Source organism: Podarcis cretensis (genome assembly GCF_951804945.1).
Source record: "Podarcis cretensis genome assembly, chromosome: 1".
NCBI classification, from domain to species: domain Eukaryota; kingdom Metazoa; phylum Chordata; class Lepidosauria; order Squamata; family Lacertidae; genus Podarcis; species Podarcis cretensis.
The window spans coordinates 80,570,004-80,593,023 of record NC_137170.1 but is presented as its reverse complement, the minus strand read 5'-3'; the positions used below and the strand labels follow the sequence as shown (position 1 = coordinate 80,593,023).

Here is a 23,020-nt window from a genome sequence, read left to right as displayed (position 1 = left end):
AAGGCGTTCATGTTGTCCAACTAAAACCTCCGCTCCCATTTAAAAATAAACCAATGGCGGCCAATCGCTTGCCGAAGAGCTCGGACCAATGAGAACGAACGAGGGCAAACAAATGACTAGGAGCGAATACGCTTCCCTATTGGGCGGCGTGAGAAACCCCGCCCTCTTTGTGTAATTGAAGATATCAAACTGCCTGACAACAGCGGCTTCTTTAACTGGAGGGGGCGGAGTTGACGCGAAACGAGGCTTACGAAAGGCACTACTTGTAAGTCAGGCGTAACCCGCTCACAAGCAGGGGGAATTAGCTCAAATGGTAGAGCGCTCGCTTAGCATGCGAGAGGTAGCGGGATCGATGCCCGCATTCTCCAATTTTTTTCTTAGTTATTTTTCCCGTAATGCACATGCTTTACAAATCCTTAACTGGAATTGTGGCATCCGTTTGAAAAAAGCTTCAGTTTCTATTATTTTTCTCTCGCTAACATTGTCTCGCGGCAGATCTTCTACACCTTCAGGGGTTGTGTACACTGAAGCCCGAACATAATTTTTAACAGGCAGGGCTCACCCTTACATGCATCTGCTAAAGTCCAAAAATCGATCCCTCTCCCCCCCAAAACCTCTCACATCTGCTTTTTCCAGGGTAGGGGTAGGAAGAGCGAAGGAAAGGTGGTCGAAGTGCTGATGGAAAACACAAAAGTTTTGATTGTTAATGCCCATGATTGTTAATGCACACGATGCTCTTTTTTTAAAAAAGCAGTAAAATATGTTAGTTAGCCTACAAAATAGGCAGCACTGACCTTTCCAAACGAAATACACCTGTATAAGTTTAGGCTACAGGTAACCCTATGGCACCTGGCAGTTAAGTCCCACCGAAACCAATACTGTACATCTTACTTCTAAACAGGCATATATATATAAGGTTGCCCTCTAAATGTGTGCCCCCTGGATGAAAGTACAGTATGCATAAAGAGGCCAAGATTTAAAAAAGGATTTAAAATTTTGTTTTATGAGGGAAACACACACTTGAAACCAGTGTATCTGGAACCTGCATAGTTTGGAGGAACAGCCTCAGTCCTAACTAATGTATGGCAGCAATGTGTTCTGCAATTGTGTCCAGCATGTGACAGCTAACTCACAAGGCTGGACAAACCCTTGAGCAAAAGTGGACACTTTTGTCACACACTGCACTGCACACCTTTCTTCCCTGTGTGGTTTCAATGTGGGCAGCCAAGCCAGTAACCATGGCAAGTCTGTGCCGGTCACTTTTCTTCCTCCATCCTTTGTTATGTAAGTCCGATATTAATTATTTCAGTTTTAATTACAGCAGCTACTCAGTGACTTGCATAACAGAAGCAAACCTAAATGCAGAAAGGATTTATACAAGAGATCACATATGCTAAAACTCAACAACAGACAGTTGCCATTTTTTCCTGTTCAAAATAGACAATTGGAAAAGCAGCTCAAGATATCCTATTTGGATAAATGCATCCCAGGAATATGTATACAGTGGTACCTTGGTTTACGAACTTAATCCGTTCCGGAAGTCCGTTCTTAAACCAATGCGTTCTTAAACCAAGGCATACTTTCCCATAGCAGCGTGGGACTCAATTTACAAATGGCACAGGAAGAGGAACATGTTCTGCTTCCAAGGCAAAGTTCACAAACCAAAACACCTACTTCCGGGTTTGCAGCGTTCTTAATCCAAGTTGTTCATAAACTAAGCTGTTCTTAAACCAAGGTACCACTGTATTGTCATCAATGTTTCTTTAGAAGGATAATTAAATGGGCCTTTTTATTACAGGTGCTTCAGACATGTTTCAGTCATGCCAAGTAGCATCTTTCTCCAGTTCACTACAGTATGTTTGAATTCTATTAATCTTCAGCCTCTTGCTGCTAAAGGTTCGTCAGAAAGGTGAGAAATATGTGAATGCTTTGCAGATCACAGCTTTAAATAAGGTCTACTAATATTTTTTTTTAAGCATTACTCTTTACTGTTCTGTAAACCGGATCCTGCTATCTAAACTGGATTTGTGGGTGGGCTAAAAGATATGTTGCCGTCCAGCCCAGTGGGATTTCAGTCCCATGAAAATCAATACCTTAAAATGGTGCATAAAACCTGAGAAGGATGCCCTGAGCAGTTCCTTAATGCAGTTGTGAAAAGCATCCCAGGACAATCATTATAAATGAAGAAGCTGATAAATTAGTATTGATCACATGGTGATGATGCAGCAGCAAGCAGATTCCAAATACAAATATAGGTTTGCTTCTAAGAGGAACAAGGCGATTAATTTCCCCCCAAGACTCATACAACATAATCCCTTTAGATGAAACAAAATGTTCAAAATCAGTTTCCTAATCTCATTTCCATCACTGATCCTATTAGCCGCCTGGAAGCAAAGCTATTGTTGGCTCAGACAGAAACGATGCACAACCTCTCGCCATGCACATATAGCCAAAACACTCTCCCTCCTTCAAGACCTTGATATCTAGTCTACCAGTCCAGAGATTGGCAGGGGAGGGATAGAGCCATGAGTGTGGGGACAATACTATTCTGTTAATTTCTCAAACTACTTGGGCATTGAAGGCTTAGCAGAGTGGCTCTCCCCATGGATCATTTTTATGCGTGCGTGCGTGCGTGCGTGTGTGTGTGTGTGTGTCATAGCTGTCAACTTTTCCCTTTTCTTGTGAGGAATCCTGTTCAGAATAAGGGAATTTCCCTTTAAAAAAGGGAAATGTTGACAGCTATGGGTGTGTGTGTGTGTGTGTATGAAAAACTTGGTGAAAAACTTATTGGTGAAAAACATCTATTTGTAGTTTTAATTATAATACTGTAATAACAATAATAAAAACAGGCTGCTCAAGATGGCAAATACGCTTTAAAAATGCTAAGATTGTTTTGTTTGTCATCCTCATTCTGAAAACATAAATTGCTGTATATAAGAGGCTGCTGTTACTATTAGCCATTCAGTGGGTTTCAATGCCATACATAATTACTTGGGAGTAAGCCCCACTAAACACAAGTAGTACTTCTAAATCAATATCCATAGACATAGTCTCTGCAGGTATGCAGTTATTTCTGATGAATCCATTACTTGATCCCATCCAATAAAAATGTTCTTAATTAATTGCCTTCTACTGCAATAGCAGCTAATTATCCATAAGGGCTGGGACGCAGGTGGCGCTGTGGGTTAAAGCCTCAGCGCCTAGGGCTTGCCGATCGAAAGGTCGGCGGTTCGAATCCCTGCGGCGGGGTGCGCTCCCGCTGCTCGGTCCCAGCGCCTGCCAACCTAGCAGTTCGAAAGCACCTCCAGGTGCAAGTAGATAAATAGGGACCGCTTACCAGCGGGAAGGTAAACGGCGTTTCCGTGTGCAGCTCTGGCTCTGGCTCTGGCCAGAGCAGCGATGTCACGCTGGCCACGTGACCCGGAAGTGTCTCCGGACAGCGCTGGCCCCTGGCCTCTTAAGTGAGATGGGCGCACAACCCCAGAGTCTGTCAAGACTGGCCCGTACGGGCAGGGGTACCTTTACCTTTACCTTTATCCATAAGGGCTAAGGAGTAGTTTGACTGTGTAGGTTTCAGTATTAACATCTGTGTCTGATTTACCAATGTGTCTGATTAATGTGTTTGGTGAATTTCTATTCACCAGAAACCTCTTATTCCAAAGGCCAGGAGGTAGTCACACAACAGGGTAAATATCTGGGGTCCACTCTTTTTCCTTTAGCGATATGGGTGCTCCTGAGGATAATTCAAACTGACCACACAAATCCTGAAAGGATCAGGATCCAAGCCATGCTTTTATCATTTGAAGTTTTTATTTATATAATTAATCAGTTTGTGAGGTTTGTTTGCCTGGGGCTGTCAGTCAACATGACAATAAATGAGTTTTATACATTTTCACACAAATAAAATATTAGTGCACTCTGCTTTTAGATTATTTAGGTGTCACCACAATTTATTCAATTTATTGACAACATTTATACGCCATCTAATAACTGTTCTCCAGGCATAAAGCAAAAATTAAAATAAAATATTGTACAATAATAACCACAGGACAATTTTTAAAAGTAAACAAACTCCATTGTAAAAATTCAGCATCATAATGTCAGCAGCAGAATAAAGCAACACAGAGGGGGGAAACCACTAAAAGTATCCAAAAATATTATTAATAATAATTTCATTTATGAATAGCTTCGCATGAAGCATCTTGAAGCGATTTATAATATTTATATGAAATATCTAAAATACAGTGGATTCAAATGTTAACATTTCTGAAAGTCTGGGGGGGAATAAAAAGCTTTCAAATTGCACTGAAATGTCTAGAAAGAAGGCAGCATATCAGATTCTTTGGGGAGGGTGTTTGATTACCAACCAGAACCTTTACTGGAAAGGAGACCTCCATGCTTATGTTAGATTATGTTAGATTTTGGGGGTATGCCTCATTTAAGAAAGCACCTGTCAGCCTCACCCATGGATTTGTAAGAACATATGTTTTTAAAAAACCTGCTTTCTGATTAATCCCAGGTACCTTAGTAAAATATATTATTAATTAATAATCTAATTAATCACTTAACTAACAGTGCAATCTGATGCATGTCTTACCAGAAATAAGTCTCTCAGGTTTGCATAGGATTGCAGCTCTATTATTTAACCAATCCATAAACTTACTTATATCGTTAAAAAACAAAACATTCCTCCAAGTAGCAGCCAGCTATTATGTAACTGACTCACATATCACACAGCCATATAAAATCCTACCTAGTTATTGCAAAGGAGAAAGCATCACTATCGTATCAGCAGTAGATCTCCATTTTCAAATAAAATATGAGAGAATCGGGAGTTAAATAAGCTTTTGGATAAGTTGGTTTACAGCTATCATCTCATAGAATCATAGAATCAGAGTTGGAAGACCCCACAAGGGCCATCAAGTCCAACCCCCTGCCAAGCAGGAAACACCATCAGAGCACTCCTGACATATGGTTGTCAAGCCTCTGCTTAAAGACCTCCAAAGAAGGAGACTCCACCACACTCCTTGGCAGCAAATTCCACAGTTGAACAGCTCTTACTGTCAGGAAGTTCTTCCTAATGTTTAGGTGGAATCTTCTTTCTTGTAGTTTGGATCCATTGCTCCGTGTCCGCTTCTCTGGAGCAGCAGAACACAACCTTTCTCCCTCCTCTATGTGACATCCTTTTATATATTTGAACATGGCTATCATATCACCCCTTAACCTCCTCTTCTCCAGGCTAAACATGCCCAGCTCCCTTAGCCGTTCCTCATAAGGCATCGTTTCCAGGCCTTTGACCATTTTGGTTGTCCTCCTCTGGACACGTTCCAGTTTGTCAGTGTCCTTCTTGAACTGTGGTGCCCAGAACTGGACACAGTACTCCAGGTGAGGTCTGACCAGAGCAGAATACAGTGGCACTATTACTTCCCTTGATCTAGATGCTATACTCCTATTGATGCAGCCCAGAATTGCATTGGCTTTTTTAGCTGTCGCGTCACACTGTTGGCTCATGTCAAGTTTGTGGTCAACCAAGACTCCTAGATCCTTTTCACATGTACTGCTCTCAAGCCAGGTGTCACCCATCTTGTATTTGTGCCTCTCATTTTTTTTGCCCAAGTGCAATACTTTACATTTCTCCCTGTTAAAATTCATCTTGTTTGTTTTGGCCCAGTTCTCTAATCTGTCAAGGTCGTTTTGAAACACATAAATCTGACCCCACTGTCTGCAGTAAAGAATAGTCAAAACCCATTTCCTACAAGGACCAACAGCACCCACAGATGATTGTCAGTACGTTTTATTTCAACTCTTCAACTCTTCATAATCTAGTTTTGTATTGGGGGATGTGCTGAAAAAGGCACATACTTATCTGCCTAAGGCTCCAATCCCCTATTAACATTCCCTATTAATATTCATGTTAGTAGGAGCTACTGCTCTTCTTGCAATCCTTATTGGTTTATACTCCCATATTTCACAAAGGCCAAACATTTTGCTCCTACTTTCTCAAACCCAAATTGCAGGGATCTGCAAAGAACAAAGTGGGGGAAAATCCATATTTCTATTAAATAAAAAATGCAAATACAATTTTCTCTACAATACAGTAGATACAGTATTGATTTGATAAGAATGGCTGAACAGGAGAGGGGACAGCTGAAGTACAGCATAGTAAGTTATTCTTAGACAACAACCTATTGAAAGCTTGTACACTTTTTGAAATTCATATTTATTTCTTACCATTATACATACATATACATTATACCATTATTGTAACTCGCTCTACGTGGGGCTGCCCTTGAGACTGACTCAGAAACTCCAGCGGGTGCAGAATGCCGCGGCGAGACTCCTTACGGGGCCTTCGCTGCGAGATCACATTCGATGCTATACCAGCTGCACTGGCTCTCGGTGGAGTACAGGATCAGGTTTAAGGTGCTGGTTTTAACCTTCAAAGCCCTATACGGCCTAGGACCCTCGTACCTACGGGACCGCCTCTCCTGGTATGCCCTACAGAGGAACTTACGGTCTTCAAATAAAAACATCTTGAAGGTGCCAGGCCACAGAGAGGTTAGACTGGCCTCAACTAGAGCCAGGGCTTTTTCGGCTGCGGCTCCAACCTGGTGGAACGCTCTGTCACAAGAGACTAGGGCCCTGCGGAACCTGACATCTTTCCGCAGGGCCTGCAAGACAGAGCTGTTCCACCAGGCCTTTGGTCAGGGCGCAGCCTGACTCCCTCCTTTGGCAATCTTTACAAAACTTTAGTTTATGGTTGCCATCAATTTTGATTTTAATTAATTTTTATAATGTTTTTATAATGTTGCAATGTTATAGTGTTGTTAGCCGCCCTGAGCCCGGCTTCGGCTGGGGAGGGCGGGATATAAATAAAATTTATTATTATTATTATTATTATTATTATTATTATTATTGTGTTTCAGTTTAACATTACATAGTCAGCTCTACCTTGCATAGCAATTTCTTTTTAAAATGCATTTTTTAAAAAAAGCATGCTTAGCAGTAGAATAACTGTGCCAATTTTCAAGGCATCAGTTGAGTTCTTTGCTTTCAGAAATCAGATTGACATTTCCTGAAATGGAGCAGATTCACTACTGCCATATTAGGCGACTTTACTTATGCATGGATGCAGAACAGCAATTCAGATCCCACAGGAGGGAAATAGGTGACCTACATATTGGCTCCGGACATCTGGTGGCTAACTCATCCCTCCCCCAATCCTTTAACACTTTCCTGCCCGCTGCCCTCTAACACACACATACGCAGATGCTCTGTTGATTGCAGAAGAGATGCTTCATAACTCTGGTATGACGGTTTCATTAGTTTCCTGATGGACTCCAGGAAAAGGCTGGAGTTACTTCCAGAAGGCTTTTTTATTTCGATCTGCATTAAAGAGAAAACTAAAATAGCAATATTAAAATTGTGTCTCTAGGGCATGCCTGCGGTTCTGACAGTCTGCCACCAGAGGGCCTCAGAACCCCACCTGATCAAGTCTTTCTACACATTGCAAAAACAATGCAGATACTGGCCCTTAGAAGCTATCCCACAACGTTGTCCTTTCAGATCTATTCTTTCTCGTCTGCTGCCATCTACTGGACTCTAGCACGTTCCCCAGCCCCCACCCCCAGTGAAAAGTCATTGCTCAGGGTTTAAAATTCAAGGTTAGGGTTTTGCCGCCTCTTCTCTCTGCCATTTGCGACTCACATAAGCTGCACATGGCTTCCTGAAGGACTGTCGCAACACCTTTCTTCAGGCATAGTGTGCAGTTGGTTAGCAGCGCATGCTGGAGACATGCGCAAGCTCAGACCGGAACGGAAATTAAAAGAGCTGCAATTCCCCGAGGGGCCATGCACTTAACATGCTTGTGGCCACAGAGTGTTCTTTGCACTGCCCCAGATGCATCATCGTCCTTTCCCAGCTGGCCTGGGCCTCACACAGATGGCCTGGAAGAATGTCGAGAGCAGAAAACCATAAAAATGGGCTGGGCACACTTAAAAAACAAAACCCATGCACAGACTGCATAAATGAAGACATCAGAGACTGGCATGGGCGAAGCGGGAACACAGAGCCGGGTAAACAGGAGATTGTGTGCAGATGTTTGCTGTTCAGGGGCAAGCTAGTCTTGCGTTTCTAAAAGAAAAATCCAAGATGGAGGCAGCCACATCAGCCCAATGGTAAAAACAGTGGTGGGCTCAGTGGTGTTAGGCGTTATGAAGATGTCACTAAGGTGCTGCCAATGCAATCAGCTTGACTGTGCATGTTGGAAATCCTGTAAGCCAAGACCCACGTTTGGGGCTCTTTGGTGAGAGAACCCCAGCAGAGATTTAACATGGGAAAGCATGCAACGAAGTCTGGAAATAGAAGCTGTAAAAACTTTACATGGTGCCCTTTCCAGTGAATCCCAAAGTGCCCCTAGCACAAAGATAGATCTCATGTTTGGCAAGTTAAAACATGGTTTAGTTACAGAGCTTTTCAAAGGTTAGATTCATGTGCTTTTTCCATACAGAAGTCAGAAAAAGTTGCATTAAAAAACTGCTTGGTTAAAAAATGGTAAAAAGTTCCTAAAATGTTAGTTTTGGACTCCATTCTTGTCTCAAACAAAAGAGGCTGGCCAAAGCCATGTGGCTGGACAGAGCAGCTCAGAGCTCCTCATGCACCAAATTCATAAGTAGACTGAGTATAACAAAAGACTTGGTTGCCCACTTCCTCCCAAGGATAAGGGAAGTGACATAGGCTATACCTGGCAGGTCAGCTTACTCTATGGCATTAACCCTTTCATGCATTAATTAGACTGAAACATGCTGGTTATATGAGGCTGGTTTTCTTACAGTACAAGTATAAGCCAGGTAGCACTGATGGCCTTCTCCTTTTAAAATAGTCGAAGACCAGTGGATGGTATTCCCATAGGGTGAATGAAGCATTACCCTAACAATCCCTGTCTGCCTTGAGCTAGCCCCCATCCACTTGCCTTCTTACTTAGAACCAGCCCAGAGATGGTGGTGGCCCTGGCTTTCAGAGTCGTCGTCTTCTTCTTCTTCTTCTTCTTCTTCTTCTTCTTCTTCTTCGGCTTTCAGAGTCTTCTTCTTCTTCTTCTTCTTCTTCTTCTTCTTCTTCTTCTTAATTAAAGAAGAATTCCTATCCATTAACTTCAACAAAAAATCCATCACATACCATATTTCACATAGTCTGAATTCCAAAAAATAGTTTCAGAAACCTACATACAAAGATCACAAAAAGAGCTAGCTAAAAATTATATCCAAAAACAAAATAATAACAAACAGATATAAAACTATGTTTTCAGTTTAATATTGTAATAGTTCTAGGGGTTTCTCGGGCGTAAATCGGCGCCACGCTTGGCTGAGTTACCTGGGTGAACCCTTTCTGTCTGGACAACCACTCACCCGTGGCTGTCTCAGTCGCTGGCAGAATCCGTCAGTGGGCGTTTCTTGAACTTCTTCCAGCAAAGAAGCTCTTTGACACCTAGTCTCGGCCTACTCCCCTGCACAGAAGCCTTCTGCGCAGGGAGGGTGTGGGCAGCGGAGGACCCGTGCTCTCCCCACTGGTCTCCGGCGAGGAGTCCTGGAGCCACCTCGCCGATTCCCCCATCTGCCCCCCTTCTCCACTAGTGTTACGCTGATTTCCTTCCCCAGAAGATGGGCTACTTCTCTCCCTCCCAGTATGCTCTCCGGAATCCCTCTGGAGCCCTCCCTCTCCCTCTGGCTCCGATGGCAGTTCCCTGACAAATATCTTAGAATATAATCAGACCAAAAAGGCAAATGGGTATTTTGAGGTCTACTAGTACAACTGGGAAGAGTTAAGGTAAGTCAGTAAGGGCCACCAAGTAATTTCAAATGCATCAGACTTTGTTCCTCCTTAATCTCAGGATGGAGACAAAACTATAATTAGTCAGCTTCAGCTGCCATTGGCTCTGGCTCCATTTATTGCTGGCCTTCCACCCTAGCAGGCCCAATAAGCAGCAACCACTACTGGGGAAAACATTCACCTCCATTACTTAGTCCTCCAGTGGCAAGCAGAATTTAAATTTGTTGGGTTGATGTTTACTGATGCTACCCATAGTAGGGATAGAAAAACACAATGCTCAGCAAAAGAAAAAAAACCCTCTTGCTAAGGGTTTCACAGAATGGAATGTTTTTTCACCTTTGGTGGGAAAAAATGGAGATCACGCTTAGGGACCCATCTGGTCCTTTGGAAGGAATAATACCCATAAAAGATTAAAGATGAGGGTAGAAAGCAGACATAGGGACGAAGGGAAGGCCAATGAATCAATGAGTATGCCCAGGTGACTTCAAGTCTGATGGCTTTGGCTTGGCGTTTCAACATAATTAATCCCCCACCAAGTTAAAACTAAGTGCTTTTGTCTGTGCTGCTACCCTCATACTGGACCACACAGCTGACAGGAGACCGTTGTGGGAGTGATGCAGGCTGTAATGCTCATTTCTCTCTCGAGCCTGCAGAGAGGAAATACATACCTGCCTTTTCCAGAGTTGTGTGCCTCAGCACCTCAGAAATCTGCCTGGCACGTATGGCCTATGGATGCTTGGAGGAAATAAGAACCAGAGGGAGAAGGGGTCTGCAGTGGCATCAGTTCAGCCCTCCTTATTATGATGCCGGCATTAAAGAAGATTGGGCAGAATTAGGGGTGGAGGGTGGAAAGAGAAAGTTATTGGTCTGCAACCACCTCCCTTTCCTGAATGCTCCTAAAAAGGAAGTTTACAGGGGAAACACCTCTTCGAGGTGAGCTTCCATGTGTTCTGGCTTCCGTCACAGTGTTTTGTTGTGCCAGTTTAGTCATGCTGGCCACATGACCCAGAAAGCTGTTTGTGGACAAACGCTGGCTCCCTCGGCCTGAAAGTGAGACAAGCAATGCACCCCATAGTCACTTTGGACTGGACTTAACGATCCAGGGGTCCTTTACCTTACCTAACCATGCAGACTAACCAGCTTCTTGATATTGACCCGTATTGATTTGTTACTCATGCTGATTAGACAGATGCAGAAAGTGATGGCTTGCACTGGTGAATGTATAGGAGAACAGCTCTCTAGGACTGCAAGTCCAGAACCATGTACACAGGCCTCTAGTTATTTATGCATTCTCAGTTCATCGGAAGGGAATGACACCCCACATTCAGGAAGCAGGAGAGTGTCCAGCCCTCCTCTAGCCTCCTCTCCTTTGCTTTATAAGGAAGGAGGACAGCTCCAGTCACTTCGCTAATTAGAAAAACACACACGTCTGGGACAGCAAATCTCACCAAAATGTAAACTTGAATCCTAAACCTCTTGAGGTGGTGGATGCTTGCCAGGCTTCCAAAGAGGGAATTACTACGGCAGTCAACCTTGCTGAGCTGAAGACATTCTTTCCTGCCTGAGTCAATTTTGTAGCTGCTTTCCCCCAATTTCTTGCAAGGTTTCTAGGTGTTCCAACCAGCAGAAATTTTTTAGGGGGTGTATTTTTTGTGCTTATATTTTTGTGCTTGTATTTGCTGAACCGGTATTGAGCGGAATGGGGTATTCTGTTTGCAGGATGCTGAGCTATGAACAAGGATTGTTCATCATTTAAAATGGAGCTGTCTCAAGTGGTCACCAGCCCAATACATAGTGCAGGTCATCTATTTGATTTGGTTTTTGTCTCTGGTGACAAGGTTGATGGTCTGGAAAAAAGAGAGGGTTTCTATGAGCCAGTTGTCATGGTCATAAGTTTGGGCTAAAAGCACTAACTTTCTCCTACAGGGATGGGGGACCCATTAGGATGGTCAACTCCACCCCCAGAGACTTATGGGACTCTAGTGGGTTCCTGCATGTTTGAGGTGATATTTTTGGTGATCCTCTCAAGGTATACTGTGAAGTTGCATGCAATGAAACAGGCTGCATAACCCTTTGGGTCTCTTCCAACTCTACAATTCTGATTCTAAATGTGGGGTCTTATCTATGGTGAGAACAACCCAGTGTTTTTGCACGATAGCTAAAGTGAGCCAGACTCTGTTTCAACTGTTTCTGCTACAAAGAATAAGAAAGCCCAAAATGGATGCCTGGACTAGAGCAAAACAGGCAATTCCAGAGCGAAGTGCTTGGCTGTTTACAAGAAATGGTCAGATCAGACCATGGCAAGTTTCCTAATAAAGGCAAGCAAAGCAAACAGTCCGCATGAGCAAAATTATTTCCAGATGCAATAAAATGGAAAAGACTGTACAACCTGCAAACGAAACTTATCTAGCCAACAGCTAGTCAGGGGAGGAAAATAATGTTTAGATTCCTTTGAGAATGAGAATCTTTTAAGGACTGGAATTTTAGGATAAGATGGCGTTCAGATTCTTTTTTCTCCTTTTTCTAAAAAGCAAATGCGGCAATTCTTTTCAGTAGAATGAAGTGTTGCATAGTAACTGGTCTTGAATCTGGACTGGCTCCGAAAGTGCACGCTTTGCCCCATAGCCCAGATAAGGGTCAAAAAGTCAGGTATATTTAACCATACATTTTAAAAGAACCTTTTGCCTTTTTAAGAACCTTTTGCTTCAACCAGCATCCTGCTGTGCCTAAGGAGCCAAGCTCAAGATGCTTTAGAGCACAGAAGATGCAAGTGCCAGAAGTAGCAGTGGTTTGTGGGATTTACGATGTGACCAGGAAGGCCCCTGGGTCTGGTTACGAGAGTCAGCTTGGCTGCTCTGCTGCCTGCTCCCCAACTTGGAAGACTAAAGGCTCAGCCACCCTTAAGATACCCAGGGCTGCAGATGTGCTTCAGCATATGAGATGCAAAGGGGTACTGAAAGGGTTAGAAAAACTTGGGGAGTGTGTGAAAAGCCAGCCACAGAACAGGGGAAACTGCATAAAACAGAAGTTGCATATTAGGATAGCAATGCCCTACCCACTGCTGAGGAAAAAAACGTTTTGTCAGGGAGAACTATGCCATCTTGTGGTTTTATTATATGCCAAGTAACCACATCCTCAACTCTTCCTCTGGGACTCCCACAGTGAGCACAAGGGCAGCTCAGTGTAAGCTGTCAAGTGCTGCAAACCAGAGTACAAGGATTTTGCCATGCCTTTTTGTGAAACAAAGAAGAGAAAGAGAGGATTTCTGGGCGTGCTGTTATTTATCTCTGGGTTGTTCTGCTCAGTTTCACAAATCTGCCTGTATGATTATCTGGACAGGGAGAACCCGCCAGCTGGCAAGATTCGCCTTGAGCCCCATCCCAGATGTGTCCATTTTCTGTTTTCAATTGTTCAACACATTCACTTTGTGTGTGTCCAATCAAATGCACAAATATGTGTACAATCCATGCTCATATGTTTGCACAAAGTGCCTCATCTGGAATTGCCATTTCCAACAGCTGAACTGCTATCCAGTTGGAAAGAGCAGAAATAAGGCGGCTTCAATATGAATGGTGTGCAAACGAACTCTTTTGGAGAAACTTGGTGCTTTGAAATGATACAAACTAATTGTGAGCCCTAATGTAAGGCAGCAGCTTGTTGCTGTAGTCATAAATTAGCAAGAATGAATCAACACTTAATTATATATTGCTGCCCCGTAAACTTAAACCTATGAAATTTCCAGGAAAAGCGTTTTCAGTGATTACAAAAAAAGGAGGGAAGGTTGACAACACCACCGCAAACTTCAACACAACTTTAAAACTGTTCATGCAAAATGTGTTCACCAACATTAATGCATTATGGAAGGGTGGGGATTCAGCCTATAAACTTCAGAAAGAATAAAACCAATATGCACTGGGAAAAAGGCAGCAAATAAAATACGCTGTAACACGCACCAATTTCTTTTGAAAGTTTAACACCAGAAGGGAAGAAAAACCCACTCTCAACAGTATTACATGAAAAATCATTTATGCAGGGAGGTGTCAAACAATCCTCCCCAGAGTTTGAATTACAAAACAATGCCAACAAAATTTATAATACAAAATCTAGAGAATTAACTTTACAGATGTTTATTTATATATGAAGCCAGAAACTTGAAACAACACTTTAGCATTGGTGATATGGAACAATGATAAGTTGCAGTGTCAAGGTTGCTTACTGTATGTTCAATTTTATGACACAATCCAGCCCAACTGGACTTTGCTCTGTTTTGTTGCTTGCATACCAAAGTGTGGGTGTGTATGTGCAGTTAAAAGGGTATTTTCAACCAGTCGTCTTTATAGAACGCCACATTCTATAAACAGTGATTTTAATAACTCTTCTGCTGGCGATGCAAATAACTTTAACCTAGTGTTATTTTAAAAATTAGTAGTAACATGAATGCCAGACCTTGTGAGGAACATGTTAATCTAACTTCATAACTGGTACTTTGCAGCAATCGCATACAAAAAAACAAAAAGTCACATACAATTTTATACTGAGAGCATAACCAGTAAAAATATGAACACTAGGACTCCCAGGAAATGGGGATACATGTTGGTTAGTGGAAGTTCCCTTGAAATAGAGCAAAACTCCCCCACAGGATACTTTGAAGTGTTTGCCACAAATCACACCAACTTTCTAAAGTCAACATTTAGTGATGTTGCATTAATGATGTCCAAATAAACTTAATTCCACCATCATATGGATGCCTTTGTTCGGAATGACTTGAGCATTAACACATTTTTGCAGCACGATGCATGCTGAAAAATTAACCAGTGGAACACAATGAGTAAGAGGCAACTTGCTGTTTAAGGCTTTGTTATAATCTGCCCAAGTCAATATGCTAGGCTGCTGAAAAATACCAAAGGCACTTTTTTCCTGTGTATGACAAATTGTGTCTACAAAAAGGATACAAGTATAAAGCTAAAATATTTAGGCTGTTTGCTGAGTACATTTTACAATATAAATATAAAAAAGATTGGCGTGAGTCTATTATAACCATTCTTGGCAATATATTCATGTCCATTTACATTAGCAGCAATTGCAAGAAATATTTAGATACAATACAGAAAGCAGCCTGGGTTTCATTTCTGTGTAAAATGCCCTCTCAATTTCATGTGGAACAGCAAAGCACTACCCCCATCTTCTAAGATGTCTTCCTTGGAGTCACCCATTTGCAACCCAGAAATGCCCCCATTTCACCTCTAAGCTTCTCACTGCAGTGTGCAATGAGGCAGCAGCTGCTTCTCCTGCTCCCTTTCTCCCCATGGTTCTGTCATCTCCCTGGTGCGCCTACTGAAACGGGCACAGCACCAGGTGTATTGCACGGCAGAAGGAGGCAGGTAACAGAAGAGGTAGAAGTTGCTGTGGCTGCCTTGCAGCACCTAACGAAGCAAGCAGATTCAAGGGGGGAGGATCTCTAGGTTGCAATTGGCTAGCCCCATTTTTTATTTTTGCTTCATTTTGTTCTAGGCCAATAGGTTTATTTATTTATTTAAATCCACAACTGTTCTGTTTCTAATTGCAAAATACTTCAAATTACATTATTTACAAAGTATTTTCCACAGATAATATTTTACAAGTAAGCTCGACCTTACACCCTTCTTTCCACAGCACACAAGCAGGCACACAATGAAAAAAGTTAACCACAGGGGATCTCTGGGGGAAATGGCTCCTGGCCTTAGGCTGCAATCCACTTCCTTGTGAGTAAGCCCCAATGAACTCAGTCGGACCTACTTGCAGAAAATTATGCTTTCTTTTTCAAGAGTTTCTTTTCAGGTGCAAGGGTAAACTAAGCAAGCTTTTAGGTCTACTTTTTCCTCTTAAAAAAAAGGCACGTGTGTACGCCAGGCTGCTTGTCAAGACTAAATTGACTTCCAGGCTGGATTAGGACTTGTGGTTAGTGCATCTATCGGTCGGCAACAGATTTGAGAGCTTTTAAGAATCAGAAACTACTTTGTGAAAAAGAGGCTTCCCATTGAGCTTCCACCAACCACCTCAAAAGAAATTAAAAGTTTTGGACAAGTTTTCTTGGGTGAAAGAATGCCACACACAGCCAGTGACCTCGTTGCAGGGAAGTATTATAAGACGTCTGGACATGGTTGTACCAACATTGTCTGAAAAGAATGTGCTGCTTCTTGGGTTTTATTGTGCAAAGCTGAAAACTTACAGTGAAATCAATCGACATGGATCATCTTGTTTGATAGCACAAGGCGAAGTCATCCACTCCCACAAAAAAAAAATCTGTGCTTGAGTTCAAAGCATCCTTTATGCAAGCCAATTATCTTGCCATTTCTTCAATTAGGTGTTTCAGTACTTAGTTTCAAATTCACTTTTAAAAAATAAATAAATTGAACGTTTGTCCAAAATTGATTGTTTGACTTCATGTGTCACATGTTCCTCTATGCCGCAGTGTGTTGCCCTGAGACCTATGTCAAATAAGGAAATGAATTCTAGCCTAGCCCACAGTACTGACGAGTATATATTTAAAAATTAAAATTCAGGGCTGCGCAACAAACGCTTTCATGCTGTTCATTTACTGGAAATGCACTTGATGGCTCTGCTGGCTCAAAGTATGTCAATTACAGGCAAACTATAAAGCAAATACATTTCTTCTCAGAATACAAGAGCCCAGGGTTATCCAATGAAACTGACCAATATGAGGCTCAGAACATACAAAATGAAAGACTTCTGCACTCATCACAAATTCTAACTCTCCATTAGTGGGGAGTTTGTGAAAGAGGGGAGAGGAATCACATTTCCATGGATATACTAGACGGAAAGGTGACCCCAAGTGATGAAAGTGTGGCATGCACTTCTCTGCAATTTGCTTCTTTGAAAACGTTGCAGCATTTCATACCAAAATTTAGTAACCACGATCCTGCAAATTATTAAACAGGCTTGTTGAAATCAATCAGCTATAACTCAAGCGACGCAGCTTTGGTCAAGAAAACCAAACGTAATATTTTCTCCGGTTCTGTGAAGACCATGGGCTGGATGCAAATGAATTTTACATCTCGCCCTTGTAAGAAAATGAAGCAACCGTTTACAAAATCTCATGCATGTGCAGAAACTACTATAGGACTGGCCTACACTAAGAGCAACAGTAGCTATTTCCCATCTGCTTAAGGTTCTCTGTTGTGCTCACTGCACAGTAATGTATTTCCGAAAATGTAGGGGAACATCCCCAATAATTTGTGGATTTATTTTCTTTCTTTTTAAATCAGCAGTTTATTGAAATATCTGTCTTTTAACGTTCAGTGTCACTTGCAAGACAACCATAAATTAGGCCTGCAATGTTAAGAGTTAAAATAGCAACCTCTTTACAAATGCCACATGAAAGTTTAAACACAGTTATGCTGAAGTCAAACAACGGGATGGAAACCTCTCAACTGTAAAATATACATGCATGCCTTGCTTATAATTTAGTTGGATATGAGACAATTGGATATGGCCTTTCTTTCCTGCTTCTCAGTTTACATCATTAATCAGGGATTTGTTGAGAATACTTAACAAGTTAAGATGCTATTATGAATGACTTTGACCAGAGCCAACTACATGCATTACCGCGAGCAGAGCCTGTGCGGGAACTGCTAGGAGAACTCTCATGTCTATGGCACCCTCCAGTTTATAGGAGCAGGATATTGATTTTGCGGTATCCACAGACATTTGCAGTATTTGTGGAGTAAGCATTTGCAAATAATTATAGTTCTTCATCCACCATGCTGAAACTTTGCAAGAGAAGGAAAGGATAATTTCTTGAGAAACATACCCCACCCCGTCCCGCCGAATCTAAGCATCGGTCCAAATGCTTAGGAAGCACAGATTTAAGGAAAGGAATGGTAAGATAAACATCAGAACGTCAAACTCCACCCACTCAGGAAGATAGGAAATACTGGCGAGGGTTTGGAGGAGTTTCACATCATGCTCAGTCAAAAAAAAAAATGCAAAAAAAATCAGCTATGAGTTCAAAAAGGAACATTTTTCATCCTTGTCAGTGCCATTAAGGCTGTTCAAAAGTCTGCTGCACCTGCTGTTCTGCAGCTGTGAAAACATATTGTGATTTTAGTTCTTTTTTTCCCTTTCCTTATCATTACTTGTTCATATCGTAGCCCTCACAATACTGAAGTTTCCAAACATTCTGTACAAGGCAGTCAAGTCTGAACACCGAAAAAGGCAAACTTAGAGGCAGATAGCACAAGACGTGTTGCTCTCTTCCTTAAGCACAAAAACAGATTTAAAATGTGCCCTGATCCAGCAGCTGTGGGAGAGCCAAATGTCCAGAGGAGGCTTGCTTATTCAGTTTCAAATAAAGGACAGATCTGCGGATGCAGTCATGAGAAGAAGCCCATTCATGCAAAAATGTTCTACAGACATGCACCTCTTGATGCAAATGGAGCTAGATGAAGCACACGAGTTTCAACGGATTAATCAACTAAATCTGCGTAAGTCTGCAGGTGAACAAAAACAATATTTCTGGGGAAAGTGTGCATGCTGCTTTTAGATGATGTATCCTGATTTTTATGACAGGCATCATTCCAGAAAAGGCACCCCTTCCAGGATATGACAGAAGAAAATGTATCTGATATCCATTAATCCGCACTCTATTACATAATTCTGTTGCTCAATGAACTGGAGACTTTTTTTTTTAATCAACTAAGTATGTGTGTCATAATTTTGGAAATAAATTTCTTTTTATAAAAGCTTGGAATTTTCGTGCAAAAACTCAATGGGACCAAAAAAAAGGGGGGGGGCTGGGCTGGGGGGTGGGTGTAGAAGAGAAATCTCACAGAAGCTGGCCCATTGTGACCATTTTAGATGAGCATGATAACAAATAGTGGTATCACGTTTTGGATTTTCCATTTCTATTTCTTTCGTAGGTCTCTTAGCCACATGCCTTCCTAGCAACTACAAAGCTGAACTCAGGACTTCTTTACTTCCTCGCCAACTAATATGACACTCAGGTTCTCAGAACCCTGACAGGACTGTGTGCAGCACAAAGGTGTCCAGTGGGCTGGCTGCATGCTTATTTCATCCTAGCGAAAAGTGGTTTGCAATGTATAAAGTGAGAGCGAGCTTCAGAATTCCACCTTGACCCCTGGACGGCTTTCTCTGGAAAGCAAATGATGGAATAAAAACAGGGGGACAGACCTTTATTCTTCTTTTCGTTTTCTTTTGGAATGCAACATCCCCAAAGAAAAGTACGTTTTTGTGGTTAATTACCTACGATCAAGTAAATAAAAAATAAAAATATCCCAGATGTATATTTCAAACAACTTTGCCATTCATTCACACAGTATCTTTACTCCCTCTTTTTTGTTACTTGACACACACACACACACACACCCCGCCGCCGCTTGTACATTCCCCTTTACTGAATCAAAACAGCAATTTCAAAAGCTCCAGGTATCTACGCCCCATTTCCCACCTCCTTTGGAGGTCGAATTAATTTTGTGACTTCAATGAAAAGGCAAAATATGGCACAAAAAGAATGGATATTAAATTAAAAACAAAAAACACAACTTATAAATATTATTCCGCTGTACAATTTTCACAGCCCTGGCCCCACCCGTTTTTATTCACATTTTTAAAGTTCCCGCCCCATTTTTTAGATCATAAAATATATATTTAAAAATCTGTGTTCATATTTAAAATATATTTACAGGAAAAAGATAAGTTCCTTCTTCTGAAATCATGAAGAGTCTGTACAAGGGGACGGGGGAGGCGGGTAGAGGTGGAAGTAACTTCGCTCTGTGGCGGGAGACGGCGGGCAGCTCTCTTCCGCTGACATGTACTGGCTACGGGGGGTAGGAGGAGGGGGGTAAGGGTCTGAGTCTGAATTTAGGTCTATGTAGTATTTATTGGCTTTCCACCGGCTCGTGGTGTAGTCGCTGTCACAGACATCAGTGCTGCACGGAGTAGTTGGTGGAGCTATCCCCCGTATAAGATAGGGCCTGAAAGAGAAAATCAAAGTCAGCTGCATCGTAAAAAAATATGCTCCATAGCAGGAAAAGGAGTTATTCTTCCTCTTTATCTGCATCAATATGGTCAGCTGAAGGAGGCAGCTGTGATAGCGGGTTTTATTTGCATGCTACATTGCCATACTTAGAAATAAAACTGTGGTTTGCCTGCTTCGCCCCACCACAGCTCTTGCCTTTGCCATGCCGCGAAACAAACCAGAGGCTTCCTCTTTCTTTCAAACCACAGGTGCTAAGCCAAGTATAAACCTTGCATGTTCAAACCTTCTGCTCATGATCTGTTTTTAGAGAAACAGACTGTGCGTGCCAGTTGCACATATTGCCCAGCCAGCCCTTTAGTTTGGCTCGGTCCTGTATACCTGAAGGAGCGTCTCCACCCCCATCGTTCAGCCCGGACACTGAGATCCAGCTCCGAGGGCCTTCTGGTGGTTCCCTCATTGTGCAAAGTGAGGTTACAGGGAACCAGACAGGGCCTTCTTGGTAGTGGCGCCCGCCCTGTGGAGCGCCCTCCCTTCAGATGTCAAGGAAATAAGCAGCTATCCTATTTTTAAAAGACACCTGAAGGCTGCCCTGTTTAGGGAAGTTTTTAATATTTAATGCTGTACTGTTTTGAACACTTGATTGGGAGCCGCCCAGAGTGGCTGGGGAAACGCTTGGTCATGAAAAGTTTGAGAAGCCCTAGTGTAGGTCACGGAAAGCATTGGAGCCAACTCCTAGGGGCTGTGGGAGCTTCGGCCCCCACAAAGTTGATGGGCATTCCCATTCAAATGGTGTGTGTGCACTGCACCATGTGATCGATTATGTGGGGCGGGGCTTACCTGGGCCCCCACAATATTTTATTCAAGTTGGCGTGCCTGATGGAAAGGACGTTACTCCTAAGGGCAGAGTTGTGGGCATAGCCAGGCCAAGGCTAAAACACTTCATTCTTGGTAGCCTGTTTTCAGTATACCTGTAAACAGGCCTAGATCCCAATTCTGGGATCCTGACAATTAAAATGTAATAAGGTGACAGCTAAAGCATATGCATTAGAGAGAGAAAAATAAATTCAATACTATAACAAAAGGTGATTCATGTTAAACCTAAGAGTAGATTGGAAACTGAATGAGGGAAGAGCCTTTCAAGCTTTTGAAGGCTGAACTTTGAGGAAGTTCATTCTGGTTCACTGACATCACCTTGCTATGAAGAATTCAAAAGAGAGCTTACCTGTAAGATCTTGTTGTTGAAGGAATGTTTGAAGAATAGAACATTTCTGTGTTATAGAGGGAACGATCAGTGGCTGGTGAAGGTGGTGGATTCAGAATCTGTGGAAGGATAAAATAAGTATTTTCTTTGTCCAAGTCATGCTACCAACAGAAATCACCCTGGCTCTTGTGTACAAAGGTTCACAAAAACTGTTTTTCACAAAGTTGCCTTGCGTAGCCTTGATAACGGGAGTACAAAGGTTGTATGAGTCTGCTCTAAATCCTTACTTCTTATTAGAATAACAGAACCATGTTATTAACATGCATCAATTGTTTCTGACTGTAAACTTAAACATGTATTGTCCTAGAAACCACTAACTTTGTTGCTAATAGATTGACTGGTAAACTGTTTACCTTCCCTGGCAGCAATTCCCTGGGCCTCAAAGAATCATTTTGTTAACTGGAAAAACAATGCATTTAACGTTGAACCTTCTGTATGCACAGCAAGTGGTTTTGAAACTGTCCATTCCTTATGAACTGCTATTTTTCATTGTTTTGGTTATGTTTTGGACTTCTTCATAGGTTGCTGGAAATTCTGATTGATCAATACATCTTTTTACAATTTTAAACAATACTTGGTCTATTTAAGCATCCCTCTACCCTTTTCATTTCCAACTGGTCTTAGCCATATAGCTTTTTAAAATGCAAATTGTGGCTGAAATTTCTTCAAGGGATTAGTATGGTCATACCCTTCCCGTTTTTAAAATGGTCTTTTCTTCTGTTCTTTAGCTCATTTGTTTGCCAGAGTCGTACACACAGATTTCATTTGCTTTTTCAAATTTCTCTCTTATAAATCTAAAGGCATTTGCATCCTAAAACTGCTTTTTAAAAAAGTTTCTTTAAAATTTGTAACTTCTAAAAATTGTAAGGGTTTCTGCTGCTCTTCCTTTGGATGATATTAAAAAGGTAGCCTTCAGTCATTGCTTTCCCCATATATAAAGGGCAGAAAGAAGAGTTTGGCCACTTGCCATTCACTGCTTCTGCCCTACAGGAAAATGTCATAACATCACTCAGTCCATCCTAGCTTTGACAAGAGCGACTTAGATTGACTTGCTCAAGGTCACAAGAGCCAGCAGCAGAATGAAGAAGCAGCTTGTAAAGTCCAGTTTGACCCTGAGTTGCCATGAATAGCTGGGACAAGGGCACAGCTGACTGAGGATTTGTGGGGCAGGGCAGTCCCCTTAGAACGGCTTCTGAAGCATACAACAGAATCAATTGACTGTGCTGGACCAACCAGTCAAGTCTGCTCTCTCTTGGATTCATCACAGTTGTTTCTCCCATCCTCTTGCTTTCTCTATAACAATGGCTGTTTTTTCATTTATGAGAAGAGGATTCAGAGGATTTGGGTCAGTTCACAGAGATCCAAGACAAAAATCAATGCAAATAAACAGCAGGAGAAACGTTTGACTTCTGAGACTCCTCATCATCTCTAACCAGTCTCTCTCTCTCCCAATCTCTCTCTGTGTTCTTACTTTGGCACACGCCTGTGGGACGACACTGTGCTGCTATAACTGCCTTACTAGGTCTGCAACCTCAGAAAGTTCACAAGGAACAGAATGATTACACTTAGGTAGGGGGTGGGGGAGATACAAAACCGCAGACACTCAGAGGAATGTTCTCAAAGGTCATTATCTGAACAAAAAAATGTGTGCTATAAAATCTAACACTCTGTTTACTCATTACCAGGCTCAGTGATCATCCTGACTTCTCTGGGATTTTTTTCTGAAGAGAAAAGCCTCATTATTGCTCAGTGAACTGAAGAAGAGAATGCCAGACACCTTCAGAGGGCATTAGGCTGGCCTGCAACTCATAGTCAGCAACTTGGAAGGGTTTTTTTAAAAAATAAAAACAAGCAAACCAGCTCATTCCTAACAGCAGAGGCTTATTTCTGAGTCATAAATGTGGAGATAGGGGCACAAAACGGGAAACAGCATTTTG

General features: G+C 42.1%; 1 protein-coding gene and 1 long non-coding RNA gene across 2 annotated transcripts in view; one reads left to right on the top strand and one right to left on the bottom strand.

Annotated features, from left to right (window-relative positions):
- The first annotated feature begins 38 nt into the window (after positions 1–38).
- On the top strand, positions 39–23,006 carry LOC307224228. Its single transcript, XR_013842451.1, has 3 exons — positions 39–693; positions 1,799–1,909; positions 22,769–23,006. It is a non-coding gene; the product is annotated as an uncharacterized lncRNA (long non-coding RNA).
- The window catches only part of LRP5 (LDL receptor related protein 5), a 121,088-nt gene continuing 111,902 nt past the window's right edge, over positions 13,835–23,020 (bottom strand). The window contains exons 22-23 of the mRNA XM_079990671.1: positions 21,045–21,142; positions 13,835–19,817 (exon numbers count right to left, since the gene is read on the bottom strand). Of these exons, the coding sequence (XP_079846797.1) occupies positions 19,556–19,817; positions 21,045–21,142 (360 nt within the window). The 3' untranslated portion in view covers positions 13,835–19,555. The remainder of the gene's footprint in view (positions 19,818–21,044; positions 21,143–23,020) is intronic.